The following is a 20,484-nucleotide window of genomic DNA, read 5'->3' as shown; positions in this document are numbered from 1 at the left end:
AGTATTCATGTCCAGAGCCCTCCCTGGAGCCCCAGCAAATCCAGACAGAATATACCTGCCATGCTGTCTGTGACCGTCTTAGGATGAATGACAAGCGGCCAGAGGATTATGAAGTCTTGATCAAGAGTCTGTGAAATAAATGCTCCCAGGAAAAGAGGACCAAGGATGCACAATAAGTAATAATGATGATGATGATGATGGAGACACTTACAAACTTCTGAAGTCACCAACTTTGACATCTAAGTACATAAATTTCCGGGGAAATAGTCAGATATTTTCTCATCAGAAAAGAATTTTGCTTCCATATTACAGAAATAAAAAGGAAAATGGAACACAGATAAGACTTTAAAAATGCCCCTGGGACTTCCTTGGTGGCGCAGTGGTTAAGAATCCGCCTGCCAGTGCAGGGGACACGAGTTCGAGCCCTGGTCCGGGAAGATCGCACATGCCGCGGAGCAACTAAGCCCGTGCGCCACAGCTACTGAGCCCGCGAGCCACAACTACTGAGCCCACACGCCTAGAGCCTGTGCTCCGCAACAAGAGAAGCCACCGCAATGAGAAGCCCGCTCGTCGCAACGAAGAGTAGCCCCCGCTCGTCGCAGCTAGAGAAAGCCCGCGCGCAGCAAACAAGACCCAACGCAGCCAAAAATAAATATAAATAAATAAATAAATTTAAAAATAAAAATAAGAAGAATAAAAATGCCCCTGAGAAATAGGGGTGGGGTCATGATTTGGTTAAAAGCGAAAGAATTCAAGGAATGACTTTTAAGACGTTGAATGCAAGGATCTCACGCTTGCTTACTCTTTAGAATTCCTGCAGGAGCGGAGGACCTCCAAGGCGGTTAAACTTTTCTACATTCTATACACGGAACATGTACGAATGTAATGTCTTCCCACTGTTTACTTTGCTGAACATGTTTTCTTTGTGACGGCGTCTAGGAGGGACAGCAGTAAACATCAACAGGATTAAAATACAAATCTGAACTTTGGGGACTTCCCCGGCAGTCCAGCGGTTAGGACTTGGGGCTCTCACTGCCGAGGGTGCGGGTTTAACCCCTGGTCAGGCAACTGAGATCCCACAAGCTGCGCGGTGCGGCAAAAAAAAGAAAAAAAAAAGTCACTCCATTCACATAAACCCAGCTGTCGTGGAAAGAGGTTTGTTATGAATAACAAGACACCCATTTCAAAAAAAAAAAATCTGAACTTGGGAAAACACAGTGAGGACGCATCTAACACGGAACCCGTCACTGTCTTTGGAACGCTTCCTTGAAGTGAAAGGATTCTTATATGGGGTTTGGTGGTAGAGAAGGATGCCCAAGTTGGAGAAATAGCCACACACGGGCGTCACCCGTAGCCACCCAGCTGCACCTGCCCTTTTTGTTCTGCTCGTCACAATAGCAGAAGAGAAAATGGGGTGGCAGATTTAGCAGCAGATTTCAAAGGCACCCTCTCTTGCTTTTCCCCAGAGACACACATTATTGTGTGAATACCCACACAGGCGTCACAGCTGCTTCCGGAAAGAAGGACCACAAAAGGCCAAAAACAAAAACAAAAAGCTCGACAATGTTCATTTTCTGAAGCGTTCTAAGGAGTTTTCTAAGACGTTTCTCAGCAGCTCGGTCGACAAAGCGTCCAGGAAACTCAGCGCTGGGAAGAGAACACTTCTGATCACCGGGATAGCTCACAGCCTTCTCATAACAGGAAGGAGGAAAGGGATATTTCCCCGGGACCCTCTCCCCTGTAAACAGATGAGGTGGAAGGTCCCCGAGACAGAGAACCAGCCATGGCTTTCTTGACATAAGAGAAGCCATTTTTGGCTGAAGCCGTCTTGGGATCTAGGCCTGGCCGCCATGCTTGCCCTTGAACAGGGCTTGGTAATTGATGATCTTAAGGGAACCAAAGAGCCAGCTGTTATCAGGCAAGAGAAGGAACAGTAGCAAAGACCACAAACCAGTGGTGACGCCTCCCAGTTCTGCTTCAGTGGGGATTAGTCTGAAGCCTCAACCACCAGATCCACTGGGACCTAAAGGAGGATGATACTGACCTTTTCTGACCCTGTGACTTCAGTCAACTAAAGTTTAGACTCTGTGGACCTCGGCCCCAGTGCAATGCTGAAGTCTCCCCTGCTCCAGCCCCTTCATGAATATGCATGTGCCACCCAAGCCCCTCATGAATATGCATGTGCCACCCAAGCGTTTTCCCCGCCCCCTCCATGAATATACATGTGCCCTGAGATTAAAGCTTCCCCAATTTTGCCGTTCGGGAAACACTGCTTTGGGAAAGGGCCCCTGTGTTCTCCCTACTTGCCGCAGATAATAAACCCTTCCTTCTCCTGATTTTGGCTTGGTGTGTCTTTTGGTTCCACACCCATTGACAGGGGAGCCCAGGTTTTGGGTAACACCCCCAAGCCTTTCTCTTCCCTCCTCCCATTCTGTGCAAAGGCAACTCACAAAGCATAACGTGGACTGCCTGGGCCCTTGGAATATCATTGCACATCCCTGGTGTGACACCCCCAAGACCACCCTCACTTCCAGCGCCAGCTGTAACTTGTGGGCCCCCGGGACCACCCTCAGGGTCCATCGTTCACCATGTGGGCCCAGAGAACTCTGCCAGGCTGCCGATGTCATTGTTACGGTTCGGTTCGTTACAGGGAAAGGGCGCAGCGTAAAATCGGCTGAGGGAAGTGGTGCGTGGGGCAGTGTCCAGGAGAGACCAGGTGTAAGCCTGCAGGTGCCCGTCCCAGCAGAGTAACGGGCAGGGCTCTCCCCTCCCACCGAGGGTGTGTGCTCACTTCCGGCTCTTGCCAACCAGCATGGTGGACTGCTTGAAGGACTGCCTTTGGTCTCCATCTCCTCCAAGGTCGAGCTGACACTGCACGCCCCAAGGCCCCCGTCCTAAATCACTCTGGAGCACAGACTGTCGGTCGTGGCCCAGGCCCCAGGCAAAGCACATATACTCTTATCACGCAGGACATCCAGGGGCTCAGAGGTGACCTCCCAGGAGCCCGGGAGACAAGGCCAGACCTGGCTTTGAGCAGAGTTAATTCTTTCCTGCACACCTGGGTCCCAAAGAAGATTGTCCATGTGGACTGGAAACTTTGAGGATGTGGGAAAACACAAAAAGAGCACAGGGATCCCTTTCTGGGCCTCCCCAGAAGCTTCCCCCGCCCCCGCCCCAGGTGCTGCTCGACCTTTTACGGGGCTGCACCGCTGCAGCAAAGGGATCTTTATCCCCGAAGGCCATCGGTGGTGATGCTGAAAGCTCAGCTTCTACTCTGCACCGGTGCCGAATTGCATCTTGGAGGGGCGAAGTAGAAAAGGAGAGCTTTCTTGCTTTGCCAGACAGAGCGGGGCACAGCGGGCTCCTGCCCTCGAAAAACTAGGTATCCCACCTTGGGAGGATTTGATGCGTTTATAGCAATCGTTCAAGGGTGGGGTTGCTGATAAGATCAGGGCGTGTGCAGGGTCTCCGGTGTGCAGGGACTTGATTAGCAACGGTTCCGCATCCGCCCTTTGGGAACTCTGGGAAAGTCTCGGAGGCTGGAGTCTTGCCTATAAGAAAGGAAGGAGAAGAAGGCCTCTGTGCCCCGGAGCCCCAGCGGGCCCCACTCGGTTTCCGTCCTGGGGTTGAGATACGCTGCTCTGAGAACACCTCCTGGAGCTTCCCCTCTTGCTACTAAAGCGGATGAGCCATTTTCCTTCTTGAATGCGTTCATAGTTGACGTGTATTTCTTTCGTCTATGGCATTATTATTATTATTTGACTCATGAAGGGAAATAATGAGAACCCCAATTGCTTGCAGAAAGTCCACTCTCGGTGTCTTGATGACTCTGGCCCTGAACATTTTCTGCTGTAGAACTGGCAGGGCCGACGCAGAATAAAAATGCAGCCCCGCGCCCAACCTTGATTTCGAGATGGCGACATGTGTGCAACCACCACCTCTCTCTGGTTCCAGAATATTCTCATCCCCCCAAAAGGAGACCCCCCCCCCAACCCCATGAGCAGTCACTCCCCATCCCCTGGTAACCACGAATCCACTTTCTGTCTCTGTGGATTTGCCTGTTCCGGAATCACACACCGTGTGTCCTTCTGGGTCTGCTTCTCTCACTGAGCATCGTGTGTTCAAGGTCCATCCACGCTGTAGCCTGTGTCAGGGCTTCGCTCCTTTTCACGGCTGAGGCGTATCCCGCTGTGTGCGCGGGCCCCGTGCTGTGTATCCACCATCTGTGGATGGGCTAAACGATTTTATAAGCACTTTATTCCATCGCAGTGAGAACTCCCTCACACGATGCATAATAAGGATGCAAAAGCAAACCTATAAACACCCATGCCCCCCCCCGCCCCCCCCGCCCCCCCCCCCGCCCCCCCCCACACGCAGTGAAAACGAAACAGGGCACACCTTGGCATCCACACCAGCTTTCTCTCCAAACTTCCGGGTCTTTCTCTGTTTTCTCTTTAACAATTCTCCAGTGGATTCTGACTCGGGAGGTATGTAATGTTTTCTGGGAGTCTGCCTTTTTAGTGAGTGCCCAGGGTTTGGGTCTTTCTTGGGGGGTGTGTGTGTGTGTGTGATCGCTGGCAGGTCTGGAGCACACCTCCAGGATGCAGGCGTTAAATGAGTCTCCGCAGACTCAGGGAAAAACACCCCTATGGATGCGCCCTGCGCACGGCGGCATCTGTGTAGGGTCCCGCCTGGTCTGCACACTCAGTGAAGCACTGGGATCCCCCTTCCTCCCACACCACCACATCCCACGCTCCCGATCATACTGTGCCGCCATGACGAAAATTAAGGCCAATGTGATGTGCTTCCTTGGCGTCTGGGGGGAACCAGGGGGCCCTCGAAGGGCCTGCGGGCACACTGGCCTCGCTGCTCAGCATCTCCCTTTCATTGCCCCCAGCCAGCCCCCTCCTGAGCAGGGGGACCACGCTCGGTGCCGGTTCATCCCTCCGTAGTCAGCTGAGCTCCCGTCCGCTCGTGGAGTTATTCACACGAGCCCATCCCACCCTCCCAGGGTCCCCTCAGACCCTCGTGACTAGAAAGCCTGCCTCTGGGGTTCACCCTGGCCTCGGGGGCAGCCCCGTGCGGCCCCAGTGGGCTGTTCTCCTCCACAGGCTGTGAGTGTACGTCTCACGTGGGCAGTGCAGGGTAGCATGAGTGAGGCCATTCCCCCAACCCCCTGGGGCAGGACTCCTCCGAGCGAGGTGCACGCGCGCCGACACTCACGCACGGGCACGCGCGCACACGCAGGCAAACGCACCATAGTTCAGTTGCTAAATAGCCCATCAGCTCTTTATTTAGGTATTTTGGCTGCCCCGCGTGGCATGCCGGATCTTAGTTCCAGGACCAGGGATCCAACCTGGGCCCCCTGCAGTGGAAGTGCGGAGTCTTAACCATGGGACCGCCGGGGAAGTCCCTAACCCATCGACTCCTGCCGCATCGTTCAGGAGGGAGGTGAGGTAGGAAGAAACCGGTCTCGTGTGTAAAGGTTGCATCGACCAAGTGTTCAAAGCGCGTGTCACAGCTTCCTGTCGTGCTGGATACAGAGTCATGGGGCGTCCCGCCTTCCAGGAGCTCAGGCCACTTGCCTATTTCTCCGCCTTCTGCCGGGCACTGAACTCGGGACCCCCTGACACCCCAAGAAAGCTGGACCCCCAGAGCCTGGAGGAGGTTTGGGCTCCGTGATGATAGTGATGGATCCACGTCTAGGTTATAGAATCTCAAGGTCTGAACACATAGTAGGGTGACCACAGGGCTCGAGGGGTCTGACTATCCCCTGAAGTGTCAGGATTTGAGGGCTGAGAACTGTGGCTGGGGGGTCCCTTTAAGGAGGAAATGGTTTTCTTCAGCACCTATGTTAGGTTCTGAGGGCTTTCGTAACCAAGTACCCCAAACTGGGGAGCTTAAACAACAGAAATGTATCCTCTTACAGTTCTGGAGGCCAAAAGTCTGAGATCAAGGTGTGGGCAGGGCTGGTTCCTCCTGGGGGGTCTGAAGGAGAACCTGTTCTAGCCTCTCTCCCAGCTTTGAGGCTCCTGGGACTTCCCTGGTGGCACAGTGGTTGAGACTCTGTGCTCCCAATGCAGGGGGCGCGGGCTTGATCCCTGGTCAGGGAACGGCATCCCACATGCATGCCACAACTAACAGTTTGCATGCCACAACTAAGGAGCCCGCATGCTGCAACTAAGGAGCCCGCCTGCCGCAACTAAGGAGCCCGCCTGCCGCAACTAAGACCCGGCGCAACCGAACAAACAAAAACAAAAAACAAAAAACCAGGCATCCTAGTGAATTACAATAGCACAGTTTGCACTGGCGGAGCCCACGGTTATTGGTTATTCGTAGGGAATACAATTTGCACGATAACAGTGTTAACACCAGGGATAGGAGAGGAATGAAACAGAAGTGGCTGGTGTGGCCCATGTACCTGGTGTGGCAGAGGAGCTGCCACGGGGGCTGCCTGATTACAAGGAGACTCAGGTGGGAGGGAGCCACTGAATTACCAGGGGCTGTCGTAGGGAGGGTGACCTTTGACCACAAAGAGGCTCTTCACCAACACAGAGTTCCCTGAGGGCCCGCGTTGCTGTGGTTTAGTGTGTGGCCAGCATCGCTGAAGCCCCCTTCTCTAGGGTCAGGGGCCTCTAGGAACTGATCACCCATGATGCTTCAGGATCTGACTTCCTCGGGGCCATGCTGTGGTCGCCTTTGCGGCTTCCGTAAGATATATTAAAATTTATATTTTAAGACAGTTCTAGTAGAAAACTTATTTTCCATGCTGCATGCGTTATTTATATTTATTCATTATTATTATTATAGTCTTCCCCCCACCCCCCAATTTTAAGAGACGTTCAAAAGGACCCCAGATATAATGAGCACCTTGTACTGTGCCAGGGGTGCCTGATGGTAGATGTTGGCCTCTGGGTCAACCAGATGGCTGCTCTCGCCCTGCTTCCTGGGCCTCTACTAGGGGGCCCCATTCTGCCTAACCTTCTTTTCCAGGGGGATGTCCTGCCCCTCACCTGGAGTTGTCCCTCCTCTTCTGGCCCAGGTGAACCTACCTTCAGTGGTGGAGTCCTAAAATCCTTGAAGGGACGGGGATTTGTCAAGCATGGTGGAGGAGACCAAGGATACCTCCCAAAGGTGTCCAAGCCAGAATCCCCTGGAACTTTATATGGCACAAAGGACCTTACAAATGTAATTAAGGTATGGACCCAAAAATAGGGAGATGATCCCAGATTAACCTGGTCCCTGCTCCATTCTAATCCCATGAACCCTCACAAGCAGAGAACTTTGGCTGGAGCGGGAGAGATGTGACAGACGGGAAGGTGAAGAGATGCTGAGGGTGGGATCTAGGTGACACCTGCTCAGACCAGAGACAGGATCCTACCCTCCCCCCCACTGACCACCAGCGGAGAGGCGGGGACTTCAGCCCTACAACCACAAGGAACTAGATTCTGCTGTTCACCCAAATGAGCTTGGAGACAGGCTCGTCCGGATCCACTCCCTTGGGAGCCCAGTGGGTAGACATCTCGATTTTGACCTTGTCAGACCTTGAGAGGAGACCCACAGGCGAGACTTCTCACCTACAGGGCAGTGAGATCCTATGTTGGTGTGTGTTTGAGCTGCTCCACGTGGGGTGACTTATTACAGGTGCCATAAAAGTCAAGTGCGTTTGCAGCATCAACATTCTAATGAGTTCCAGGCTCTCTGAGCTGGGGGCCGTGGCTGGAAGCACCTGGTGACGACCCCAGCCCCTCCATTCACCGCTCCAGAAACCACGTTAAAACACACGCTTCGGGGAGACTGGGCAAGAGGACAGGAGGCGTCAGCTGGCATTGCTGTGCCCCCACAGATAACATGCCTGGCAACGGGCCTTTCTTTCTGGACAAACACCCAGGGACAGGTCCACGCCCCCACTGTTCCCTGGGCTCCACCTGCTTCTAGGTCCTTCTTATTCTGTCACTGTGGCCACACCTGGGGCTCTTGCGGGAACCCCTGGAGGGTGGCAGCTATGGAGGACTTCCCTGATGCTCTGTTCTGGGCACACCTGGGCATGCCTGGCACACCTGGGTGCACCTGGCCAAGAGGGGCAGCTGATACCATGGTCTTGCCAGGGATGCTGGGAAGGCTTCCTGGCCTCGGTTTTCTCATCTGTAGGACAGAGGGTCACAAAGACCGGAAGGACCCTCCTAACCGAGCCTCGGATTGCACCGAAGAGGTCTGTATGCTGAACATCTCCAGGTGGCCTGAGTGGAGGGGGCAGCCTGCACGTTGGGGTGACCCCCCAAGTCAGACCAGCTGGGTTCACTTCCTATGGCGATGGGGGGAGACCCAGAGTCCAGGTGTGGGGGTCACAGTTACAGAGGGTTGTGGAGTGTGGGATCCTGGGTCCTAGCAGGGACAGGAATCCTGGTGGGGCTGGGGTTGAGATCCTTGGTCCCGGGTGCTGGCGGGCGCTGATGGTGGTGGTGGGGGAGGAGGTCTCTGCTGGTGTGTGTATGAGGGGTGCTGTCCAGTAGGTGTCCGAATTGGGGGGATATGGATGTGGTCCAGGGTTCTGGTGGGTATTAAGGTCCCTGTAGGGTCTGGGGTTGCCAGGTTTAGGGTTTCTATAAGGTTCTGGATAGGAGTCTGTGTGGGGTCTTACTGGGGGTCTGGGTTGGGGAAGTGTGGGGAGGGAGGGTCCTAGCTGTGATCTGGGCAGGGTCTGTGGTTCTAGCGGGGGTCAGGTGGAAGTCTGGGCGGGGGGTTCCACGTTCCAGGAGGGATTCACGTGGGAGTCCATGATCCTGTCTGGGGGGCCTGGGGTTCTGTTGTGGAGGTGGGCAATAGCCTAGCGGGAGTCCGCGGTCTCAATGGAGGGTCTGAGGTCCAAGGGGGCTCTTGTGGTCCGAGGGCCGGATTGGGGGTCCCGGGCAGGAGTCCAAGGTCTGGGTTGGGTCCACATCTGGGTGGGGGTCCTGCAGCCAGGCAGGGGTCCTGGGGATCTGGGCGGGGTCTGTGGTCTGAGCGGGGGTCCGGGGTCAGGAGGGGTCCCAGGATCCAGGCAGGGAGGGGCCCCTGGTCCGGGCGGGGGTCCCTGGGGTCGGGGGGGTCCCTGGGGTCCTCGGTCTGGGCGGGGGTCCCTGGGGTCGGGGGGGTGGTCCCTGGTATCCTTGGTCTGGGTCTCTGGGGTCGGGGGGGGTCCCTGGGGTCCTTGGTCCGGGTTGGGGTCCGGGACCCCGGCGTCAGGCAGAGTCCCGGGGTCCGGGCGGAGGTCGTCAGCCGGGAGGGGTCCGCGGTGCGGGCGGGAGTGCCTGTTCCGGGCCGGGGTCGGGGGTCCGGGGTCCGGCGCCCCGGGTCAGGCGGCGTCCTGGGGTCCAGGCGGGGTCCGGGCGGGGTTCGGGGCGGGCGCGTGGGCGCGGGGGGCGGGCCGGCGCGGGCGCGTTTCCGCCGTCCGGCGGGGCTCTGAGTCCCGCGGGCGGCGCGGAAGCGGCGGCCGGGCAGCCATGTCGCTTTTGTCTGCGGCGCGGGCGGCCCTGCGAGTGTACGCGGTGGGCGCGGCGGTGGTCGTGGCGCAGCTGCTGCGCCGCCGCCTCCCGGGCTTCGCGGAACCAGGTCAGCGGCCGGCGGCGGGCGGGGGCGGAGGCGCCAGGGGCGGGCGGGGGGCTCGCGGCGGCGGCGGCGCCCGGCCGCGGTCGCGCCCCTCGCTCGGCCGGGACCCCCGGGGTGGGGGGCGAGCGGGGGAGGGGCGCGGCGGGGCCCCGCGTGCCCTTGACCCCGGCCGCCGGCCATGGCGCGCCGCGCCGGGCGCTCCCGGAAGCAGGGCCGGGCGGCCGCGGGGGGGAGGGAGGTGCGCCGTCCCCACGCGCCCCTCCCCCGCTCCGCGCATCCCGGGCCGGGGTCGGCCCGGGGGTCCGCTCCCCCCGCGCACTGCGGGCCGGGGTCCCCGGGGTCCCGCGCGCCCCGCAGCCCCGCGGCCGGGGCGAAGGAGGGGGCGCTCGAGAGCCCGGCCGCGCGCAGGGTCAGGTAGGACGGGCCTCCCCGCGGTGGGTGGGGGACGCCGGGCGCGCTCGGGGGCGCGGCGAGGCCTGGAGGGAGGGGCTTCCGTTCTGGGGCACCTTGTTCCTCTGGCCCCCGCGACCTCCGCGGCGTCTCTGGTCCCAAACTCTCCGGGGACCCGTTCGCGCTCTTCACGCACGTTGGGGACCTCCGGGGAGCGGGGGGTGGCGGCGATCCGTCTGGGGCTGTGTCTGGTCGCAGCGGCGTGCTCAGGACGTAAAACGGGGGAACCTGTAGGAATCTCTGTCTGCCCTAATTTGCAGGAGATCACACTCACCCTAGGCTACGCGAGCATACATGACATTGTATTTTTAGGTGACAGATGACTACTTTCTAAAACAAAGTATTCGGTGGGAAGAGTGGCGCCGTGTCACCTTGTGGCCGGTCTCTCTACTGTGTGGCCTAAGGGGATAGATGGAGTCTCAGTTTCACCCGTGTTTCCGCCCTATTGACCTGGCACCCCCAGCAGCGTCTGGGCAACACCCCTGAGACGCGGGGGTGAAAAAAAGGCAAAGAACATGTGACTTTGGCTGTGAAAATACTTGAGAATCGCTCCACTCCCCGACGGCAGGGGCGCTGCCGGGGCCGCACTTTGCAAACCTGCAGCTCCGACCAGGAGTAGATATTTTTATATGAGCTCCACCCTCCCAGGCCTCCATCAAAGGGAAATACATCTTCCAGGTTTATGTGAGGTGAGCATTTGGTTTTCTGATAAGCTGGATTTCGGTATTTTTTATATAAAAAAAACCACATTGAGAGCAATCAGAAATGAACAGAGGGTAAGACCCCAGCCAGTACCTGGGGCTCGGGGGTGGGGTCCGCATAGTCACCTTTGAGATCAGGACTGGCTTGTACACAGTGAAGACGTATGGAAAGCTGTCCCAGGTTGCCCCAAATGGCCCCAGGTTGTGGGGCGCACCGCTCCGAGCAGTTTTGCTCCCGGACGCGTCTGGCTGTCTCGCCTGGGAGCCCGTTTAGCCGCTCGCAGAAAAGACACGTTGAGGATGGAATTTAGACTTGTCGGTGTTATCGCAGCAGCACCCCAAAATGCGTGCCTCGGAAACGTGTTGGAGGTGCATCCAACCTGAGGGCTTGCCCTGTGGTTTCCACCTGTTGACTGATTGAGAAAAAAAATAAAGTTGTGGAAAGGCAAACCAGCCATGAGGCCATGTGTCCGCCGAGGGCATCCTTATTCCGGCTTTTGCAGAGGGTTGTTTCATCCAAAGATGGACTTGCTGGGCTTGCTGTGTGCGAGCCACGTGGTCTGTGGGGTTAGAAATCATTTTAGGTCTGGGCGGAGGAGTGAACGAACATCCGTCCCATGTGCCAGGTGGTGGCCGGTGTCCCAAGTGGCACTGTTCCTCTGCTTTTGGACCCATTTTTTATTTGCCCCTAACTGGACTTCACCTTGGCGGGGGAGGAGACATTGAACTTTGCCCCGGTATGGAGCTAAATAAACAGTAACCAGAGGCCCCGTTCACATGGAGAGTAGCTGGGCTTTGTTGTTCTTAAACATCAGATGTTTTCTTTTTTTAAAAAAATAACTTATATAGTCTATATAAATATAAATCTATATAAAGTCTATATAAATAAAGTCTATATAAGTCTATATAAAGTCTATATAAATCTATATAAAGTCTATATAAAGTCTATATAAGTCTATATAAATATAAATATAAAATGTGCACAGTATAAAATAGTTGATACGGAAATAGTCTCTTATTTATATATTCTAAACGGATAACGACAAAGCCCAGCGGTGATTATTGAAGTGCATTTGGTGTTGTGAAAGTTCTTCGCTAACCCACCGTGAGCGGTCAGGTCATGCCTCAGATTTACAAGTACCTTGGTTACGAGTTGGCTAATATTCGCATGTCAGATCTTCAGCGTCTAGAGAATCCGTCTGTAGATCGTCTCAGCGCTTTGATGAGTTGTTTGTGCACACTGCATGTGTTTCATGCAGTTACATAACTTTTACTGGGACTCCTTAGATAAAAGGCAGCTGTCTCACATTTATGACTGTCGCTTTGCAACTGTGGGTGGTCCTGCACATTTTATCCGGTGGGGGACAGGCGTGTGGTGTGAGTTCACCTGGATTCTATGAAAAGGTGAAGGAAGATGCTGAAAAGGTAACCCGCCCCTGAATGTAACCTTCAAATGCGCTCTCCGTGAACAAGATCATTACAGACTCATGATCGTTGCAGGTTGTGCCTTGATAGAGACGTGTGTAAGCCAATGAAAACTTCCTGTAACAGACCCCGATTTCCAGATTCTCTATGGCGATTGTCTGTTACAAATTAAATGTCTCTGATGCATCAGGTTTGAAAGGGAGAGAAAGTCATCCAGATGTGTTTTACAGGGATGTTCTGATACCACACGGACATTTCCCTTAAGAATTCTGTTGGACATAGGAGGTAGGTCTGGAAATGGACTTCTGCTGATGGGCTGACACCCCCAAAAGATGTCAGCTGGCCCACTTATGAAGCTATTTTAGGGTGGATCCTGGTGTTCAAACTGCAGGGTTTTTTAGAAACTGATAAAGAGGACGTTATTTCTCGTTGGTGTTGTGTACATATGAACGGTTGGGGGTTGTGGATCCAGGGAGGTGAAACCACAGTTTTCATGATCTTAGGAATTTTTGACTCTTAAAAAAAAATAAGTACTCCCCTCCCGCCCCCCCCACAAAGAGCTTTTTTTAAAATAAATTTCTAAATTTTTACTTTTCGGCTGTCCCACGCAGCATGTGGGATCCTAGTTTCCTGACCAGGGGTCGAACCCGTGCCCCCTGCCTTGGAAGCGTGGAGTCTTAACCACTGGACCTCCAGGGAAGCCCCAAAGAGCTTTTGTTTGTGTGGCTTTGACTTATCCATATGGATCCTATTCACTTACATGTTAATTAAATTTAAATTTATTTGAAATGAAAAAAAAGATGAACAGAAATTTGAAACAGAAATTTACAACATATATTTCAAGTAACATAACAAGTCACTTACATGTTATTCCCAGTAACATTTTTTCCCAGTGAAAAATAACTATAATCTCCAACACAAACAAACAAAAATCAGGGAGAGTGGCCCTGTTTCTGGTTCTTGCCAGTTTCCTGAAGTACCGACTGGGAAGAATGCAGCTGGTTCTCCACTTGGTGGCTTCATCCTGTGTCTTGTGACATGTCCCTTGTGTTGGTGAAGCCGATTGGGAAGATCTGGCTGGTGTCTCTGATGTGAGAAAAGGCAGGACCTCGCCACGTCCCTGGCAGTGTCGTGGCGATGGTCCCCCCCAGAGATGCTCAGGCCGCCCTGTAAGAAGGACCCTGTGGAGAGGGTGCTTTGACAAAACCTTGATTCCTGACTCTGACGGGAGATGTAGACCTTGCCCTCCGGACAGTGGAGGGTGGCTTTGTGCAGCCGCCTTCAGCGTATGTGCTCAGAACCCTCCTACCGTGTGTCACCTCCTTGGAGGTTCTGACATCATTGGCCCGAAGGAGGTGATGCCGCAGGGGGAGGCCCTACGGGCGGTGCCTCCTTAGCTTGTCACTGTGTCAGGGATGCGTCCTGCTTTGTGGGCCAAAGTTTGCGCCAGGATGGCGCTGGACTCCTTCAGCCAGATCACAGCAGTAATTCATCGTCATCATCCAGGTGTAGTCGGATCTGAGAAAACTGAACTGCGTGGCCCACGCGGGATGGGGCAGCTCATATTCCAGAGCCCAGGTGTCGTGCCCGCTGTGCAGTTCCCATCGCTTTTGGGGACCACCTTTCCCACGCTCAGGTGCCCCATCCTGGCTTGGCTGTAGGATGTGCGGTTTGGGGGTTTCCTCTTTGTGAAAGTCCTGGCTGTATCGGATCCCCTCCCCCTGTCCTGGAGACTTTGGGCCTCACCCCTGAGCAGTACATCCTTCTGCCCCATCCCTGGCTACCGACGTGCCCCTTAAATCAGCCCCCCCAAGTGTGACCTCTCCCTGAAAGCCTCGGGTGGGCCCTTTTGACCGCAGGGCGCCCAGCACCAGGGGTCATGTTACCACTCATAGCTTTTATAGTTTTGTTCTCATCAGCAGAGCGTGCAGGGGCGGCTGTAACAAAGTACTTAAAATCATGGAAGTTCATCCTGTCTCTTTATGAAGACCAGAAACCCGACGTCGAGGTGTCCCAGGGCCGCGCTCCCTCCGGAGGCTCCAGGGGAGGGTCCTTCCTGCCTCTTCCAGCTTCTGGGGGCTCCAGGCATCCCTGGGCTTGTGGCCGCGTCCCTCCCATCTCTGCCTCTGTCTTCCCGGGGCTTCTCCTCTGTGTCTGTGTCTCCCCTCTCCTGTGTCTTGTAAGGACCCTGTCATTGGATGTAGGGCCACCCTCATCCAGGAGGACCTCATCTCAGACCCTCCCCTTCATCACCTCTGCAAAGACCCTGTTTCCACATAAGGTCCCATTCTCAGGTTTTGGGGGGACGTGAATTTGGGGAGTGGGGCCGCTATTCAAACCACTGTCGTGGTTACTGGGTTTTGGCTTTGAACATACGCCCCACACTCAGAAAACGCCTGGTTGGTGCACTTTGTGATTTAACCCCCTGAGTGCTGTACAGGGGGTTGAAAGCTTGCAGACTTAACCCATTTCAGGGGGAAGTCTGTTCCATGGACATCATTTGAGGAAATCAAATAAGTAATAAAACTAACATTCATGCTCTCAAAGCGTGTCTTTTTCTCCCTGTGTCTCGGCATATGTATGTATATTTGTTTATGATTATTAAAAGTTTCTCTTTTGTTTTTAAATTCATGCTCATGCCTAATTCGAAATTTTCTGCTATTTCTTTTTTTTCTGTTTTTTTGAAGATGTTAGGGGTAGGAGTTTTATTAATTAATTTATTTTTTCTGTGTTGGGTCTTCGTTTCTGTGCGAGGGCTTTCTCTAGTTGCGGCGAGCGGGGGCCCCTCTTCATCGCGGTGCGCGGGCCTCTCACTGCCGTGGCCTCTCTTGTGGCGGAGCACAGGCTCCAGACGCGCAGGCTCAGTAGTTGTGGCTCACGGGCCTAGTTGCTCCGCGGCATGTGGGATCTTCCCAGACCAGGGCTCGAACCCGTGTCCCCTGCATCGGCAGGCAGATTCTCAACCACTGTGCCACCGGGGAAGCCCAAAAGTTTCTCTTTTATTGAAGCATACTTGATTTACAATATTGTGTTAGCTTCAGGTGTACAGTACAGTGAGTCAATTATACATATATATTCAGATTCTTTTCCATTATAGGCCATTACAAGCTATTGAATGTAGTTCCCTGTGCTATACAGTAGGACCCTGTTGTTTATCTATTTTATATATAGTAGTGTGTATCTGTTCATCCCAAACTCCTAATTTATCCCTCCCCACCTTTCCACTTTGGTGACCACTAGTTCGTTTTCTACGTCTGTGAGTAACAGCCAGCTTTTAAGAAAACTCAGCTGCCCTTTTGGGTGTCCTGGCCCTGATTGGCAGCTCCGGGAAGCCGAATGTGTGGGCATCACCAACAGTGGGAACCCGGGGACCTGGCCTTAAGGTCGTCTTCCCCACTGACAGCCGGGCAATGCTGCACCACAGCTCGTAGGTGTCTCTGTGCCCAGGTGTGAGTGCCCACGGTGGGCATTCTGAGAAGTTCCAGGGATTGAGAAATCCATTATCGCCCCAATCTGGTTCCTGATGCCAGATGCACCTAGGAGAAAAATAGAGGGACATCCCTGGTGGTCCAGTGGGTTAGACTCCGCGCTCCCAATGCAGGGGGCCCGGGTTCGATCCCTGGTCGGGGAACTAGATCCCGCATGCCTCAACTAAGACCTGACGCAGCCAAGATAGATAGATAGATAGATTAAAAAACAAAACAAAACAGCTGGAGCATGTGCAGTACAGAAAGTAATATTTTTAACTTTCTTTAATTGATATAAGTTAATGTACAATATTATATAAGTTTCAGGTGTACAGCATAGTGACTCACAGTTTTTCAAGGTTATACTCCCTTTATAGTCATTATAAAATATTGGCTGTATTTCCTGTGTTGTACTATATATTCTTGTATCTTATTTATTTTATACCGAGTATTATAGTTCGTTCTTCTCAATCCCCTTCCCCTATATTGCCCCTCTCCCTTCCTTCTCCCCACTGGTAACCAGTAATTTGTTCTGTATATCTGTGAGTTTGCTTCTTTTCTGTTATATTCACGAGTTTAAAAAAAAATTTTTTTTTGGATTCCACAGATAACTGATACCATACAGTATTTGTCTTTCTCTGTCTGACTTATTTCATTAAACATAATAATCTCCAAGCCCATCCATGTGGCTGCAAATGGCATGACTTCATCCTTTTTTATGGCTGAGTCGTATTCCACTGTATATATGCACCGCATCTTCTATATCCATCCCTCTGTCCATGGACGATGGCCGTTTAGGTTGCTTCCATGTCGTGGCTGTTGTGAATAGTGGTGCTGTGAACATGGGGGTGCATGGATCTTTTTTCTAATGAGTGGTTTTGTTTCTTTCAGATAAATATCCAGGAGTGGGATTGCTGAATCATACAGCATCTCTATTTTTAGTTTTTTAAGGAACCTCCATCCTGTTCTCCATAGTGGCTGCAGCAGTTCACATCCCCACCAATGGTGTAGGAGGGTTGCCTTTTCTCCACACCCTCACCAGCATTTGTTATTTGTGTTCTTTTTGATGAAACCCATTCCGCTGGGGGGGTGTGTGTGTGTGTGAGGTGAGATCTCATTGTGGTCAAAAAGGCATCATTTCAAAACATAAAATTAGAAAAAGCTCGTATTTAATGCCACTCTGACAACTTAATATCCACTTGAGACCCTCTGTTTTCGTCTTCTTTCATCTGATGGTGGCGTGTGGCACGCGTGCTTGCCGACCAGGTTTTCGGTTGGGGAGGTGGGTCGTCTTGGGCTGGCGGGGCGCTTGGGAACGTGGCCTCCGTCTGGAGAACAAGCCCCCCTGCTTGGCGTCGGGGCTCCTGGATTTCCTAGAACAGGACAGAGTAAAGCAGCTCAGGTGAGGAAAGAGCTGTCATCGGGAGTCCAAAGACGATCCCCAAACTAACAATAAAAAAACGCGTGTCTTCGGACGCACCTGGACGGAAGAGTCGCTGGCTTGTCAGACTGGCCCCTCTGCTGTGCCAAAGCCAGGAGCCGGAGCGGCAGCCCCCGGGGACCCTCTGCGTGCGCCCTTGGTTCCGGAGCAGCCCCGCTCCCCGCCGGCCGGAGCCGGGTCTCTTCTCACGCTGTGTTTGTCTCGCTGCTTCTCGGCAGGTCGTCCCGAATGAGCGAGGCCCGGCCCGGGTGGCGCAATGGAGGGCAAGAGCCTGGAGGGCGCGCAGACCGACCTCAAGCTGGTGGCGCATCCGCGCGCCAAGAGCAAAGTGTGGCGCTACTTCGGCTTCGACACGAACGCCGAGGGCTGCATCCTGCAGTGGAAGAAGATCTACTGCCGCATCTGCATGGCCCAGATCGCCTACTCGGGCAACACCTCCAATCTGTCCTACCACCTGGAGAAGAACCACCCCGATGAGTTCTGCGAGTTTGTCAAGAGCAACACGGAGCAGATGCGCGAGGCCTTCGCCAGCGCCTTCTCCAAGCTCAAGCCCGAGGCCGCGCAGCAGAGCGCGCAGGAGCCGCCGGCCGCCAAGGCGGCGGCGGCGGCGGCGGCGGCGCACGGCCACGAGGGTCGCAGGCAGCAGGAACTGACGGCCGCTGTCATGGGCCTCATCTGCGAGGGGCTCTATCCCGCGTCCATCGTGGACGAGCCCACGTTCAAGGTGCTGCTGAAGACGGCCGAGCCGCGCTACGAGCTGCCCAGCCGCAAGTTCTTCTGCGGCAAGGCCATCCCCGAGCGCTACGGCGCCGTGCGCGACGCGGTCCTCAAGGAGCTGGCGGAGGCCGCGTGGTGCGGCATCTCCACCGACCTGTGGCGCAGCGAGAGCCAGAATCGGACCTACGTGACGCTGGCCGCGCACTTCCTGGGCCGCGCCGCCCCCCACGGCCTCTTCCTGGGCTCCCGCTGCCTCAAGACCTTCGAGGTGCCGGAGGACAACGCGGCCGAGACCATCACGCGCGTCCTGTACGAAGCCTTCATCGAGTGGGGCGTCAGCTCCAAGGTCTTCAGCGCCACCACGGACCGTGGCAAGGACATCGCCAAGGCCTGCTCGCTGCTGGACATCGCGGTGCAGATGCCCTGCCTGGGCCACACGTTCGACGCCGGCATCCAGCAGGCCTTCCGGCTGCCCAAGCTGGGCGCGCTGCTCGGCCGCTGCCGCAGGCTGGTGGAGTACTTCCAGCAGTCCACCGTGGCCATGTACATGCTGTACGAGAAGCAGAAGCAGCAGAACGCCGCCCACTGCATGCTGGTCAGCAACCGCGTGTGCTGGTGGGGCAGCACGCTGGCCATGCTGCAGCGCCTCAAGGAGCAGCAGTTCGCCATCGCCGGGGTCCTCCTGGAGGACAGCAACAACCACCACCTCCTGCTGGAGGCCGCCGAGTGGGCCACCATCGAGGGCCTGGTGGACCTGCTGCAGCCCTTCAAGCAGGTGGCCGACATGCTGTCCGGGTCCAAGTACCCCACCATCAGCATGGTGAAGCCCCTGCTGCACATGCTTCTCAACAGCACGCTCAACAGCAAGGAGACGGACTCCAAGGAGATCAGCATGGCCAAGGAGGTGATCGCCAAGGAGCTCGCCAAGACCTACCAGGAGACGCCCGAGATCGACATGTTCCTCAACGTGGCCACCTTCCTGGACCCGCGCTACAAGAGGCTGCCCTTCCTGTCCACCTTCGAGAGGCAGCAGGTGGAGAACAGGGTGGTGGAGGAGGCCAAGGGGCTCCTGGACAAGGCCAAGGACGGCGCCTACCGCGCGCCCGGGGACCAGCTGTACGCCCCGCCCGAGGAGCCCCCCGTGAAGAAGCCGGCGCCCTCGGCCACGCCGCCGCCCGCCAGCGTCATCCACGACATGCTGGCCGAGATCTTCTGCCCCGCGGCAGGCGTCGAGGACCAGGACGGCTGGCGCGCGCAGGTGGTGGAGGAGCTCAGCAACTTCAAGTCGCAGAAGGTGCTGGGGCTCAACGAGGACCCCCTCAGGTGGTGGTCCGACCGCTTGGCGCTCTTCCCGCTGCTGCCCAGGGTGCTGCAGAAGTACTGGTCCGTGGCTGCCACGCGCGTCTGCCCCGAGCGCCTCTTCGGCTCCTCGGCCAACGTCGTCAGCGCCAAGCGGAACCGCCTGGCCCCCGCGCACGTGCACGAGCAGATCTTCCTGTACGAGAATGCGCGCGGCGCCGCGGCCGAGCTGGAGGATGAGGACGAGGGCGAGTGGGGCCTGGGCCACGAGCAGGCGTTCCCTCTGGGCGACGCCGGCCACGCCGGCTACTTCGGCCTCAGGGACGGCAGCTTCGTGTAGCGCGGCGGGGGAGGGTGGGGGGAGGGGACCGCGCGTGGGCGCCTCTCGTCGGATGCTTGGCTGTCAGTACTGACTCCGCCGGTGGGCGCGCTGCCCGGGACAGAGGAAATGCACAAAACAGAGAGATGGACCTTTGGTGGGGCTTCGGGCGGCCCAGAGGACAGAGACGGCCTTTGGTTGCCCCAAAGGAGAGAGGTGGGCTTTGGGTGGCCCAAAGGAAAGGTGGGGGGCTTCGGGCGGCCCAGAGGACAGAGGCGGGCTTTGGGTGGCCCAGAGCTGGTGAAAATGAGCGTTTTCTCTGGAGGGGCCCCTTGCGTCGATACACAAGGGAAAGAAATGACTTATCAAAGCCCTAGATGTCCGCTGATAGGGTTGCAAATGCTGAACTCCGCGACAGAAGCACGGCCGGCACGGATGTTTTGCCTCCTAGATAATTCCATACCTGCAGCATTCGTGTTCTCTGCGAGGGACGGTTTGGGGTAAATCGGAGAAAGATTGAAACCGACGGGCAGCTGAGGATGAAACCCCTGGGTGTCCTCCACCGACACCATCCGCGGATGTTAGCCGTGGGTTGGTGAAGGAACCTATTTACACTGTCATTTACGTGGGAACCTTGCCTCTGGTTAGCCGGGGAGAGACACTCTCGCCAGACGCCCTGTTTTCAAGAGACACCAGTTTTATGTTTGGTGGAAAATGTTAACAGTGAGCCTGCAGTGCAACCGCTTATAAAAAAAAAAAAGCAGAAAAGAGGTGTTGGTTGTGGTGTGTTTTCTGCCGTGAATCAGTCTTTTTTCTCCCCTTGCCTGAATTCACAGTCCTTGTGAGCCCTGGAGCTCATGGGTCTTGAGGTGGGTTTTCTGTGAGTCTGATGCTTCAGAGGTCCGGTTTCCCCAGAATCACTTTTCTTGGGATGAACCTAGAGAAGGCGGTCCCCACTCCTTGGAAACGCTGCTTTTGAATACGGAGGACCCTCTCGTGCCCACGGCCGGCTCTGGAGGGCTGATTTAGATTTGACTCCTGGAAAGGGCTCTTGCATTCTCTTTTAAACACCAATGG

At 55.4% G+C, this 20,484-nt stretch overlaps 1 protein-coding gene across 4 annotated transcripts in view; it reads left to right on the top strand.

Moving 5' to 3' along the window:
• Window positions 1-20,484, top strand: part of ZBED1 (zinc finger BED-type containing 1) — a gene marked incomplete at its 3' end in the record, with an annotated part of 76,051 nt that overhangs the window by 33,092 nt on the left and 22,475 nt on the right. The window contains exons 1-2 of one of the 4 annotated variants that reach the window (XM_079910478.1): window positions 9,455-9,591; window positions 17,291-19,428. In XM_079910478.1, coding sequence (XP_079766604.1) covers window positions 17,329-19,428 — 2,100 coding nt within the window. In that variant the 5' untranslated portion in view covers window positions 9,455-9,591; window positions 17,291-17,328. Of the gene's footprint in view, window positions 1-9,454; window positions 9,592-10,058; window positions 10,728-17,290; window positions 19,429-20,484 lie in introns of those variants that run through there. The other 3 variants (XM_079910480.1, XM_079910479.1, XR_013825717.1) reach the window with 3 other exon arrangements.

This window comes from Stenella coeruleoalba (genome assembly GCF_951394435.1).
Source record: "Stenella coeruleoalba genome assembly, chromosome: X".
Lineage (NCBI taxonomy): Eukaryota > Metazoa > Chordata > Mammalia > Artiodactyla > Delphinidae > Stenella > Stenella coeruleoalba.
This window is presented reverse-complemented; position numbering and strand designations above follow the sequence as displayed.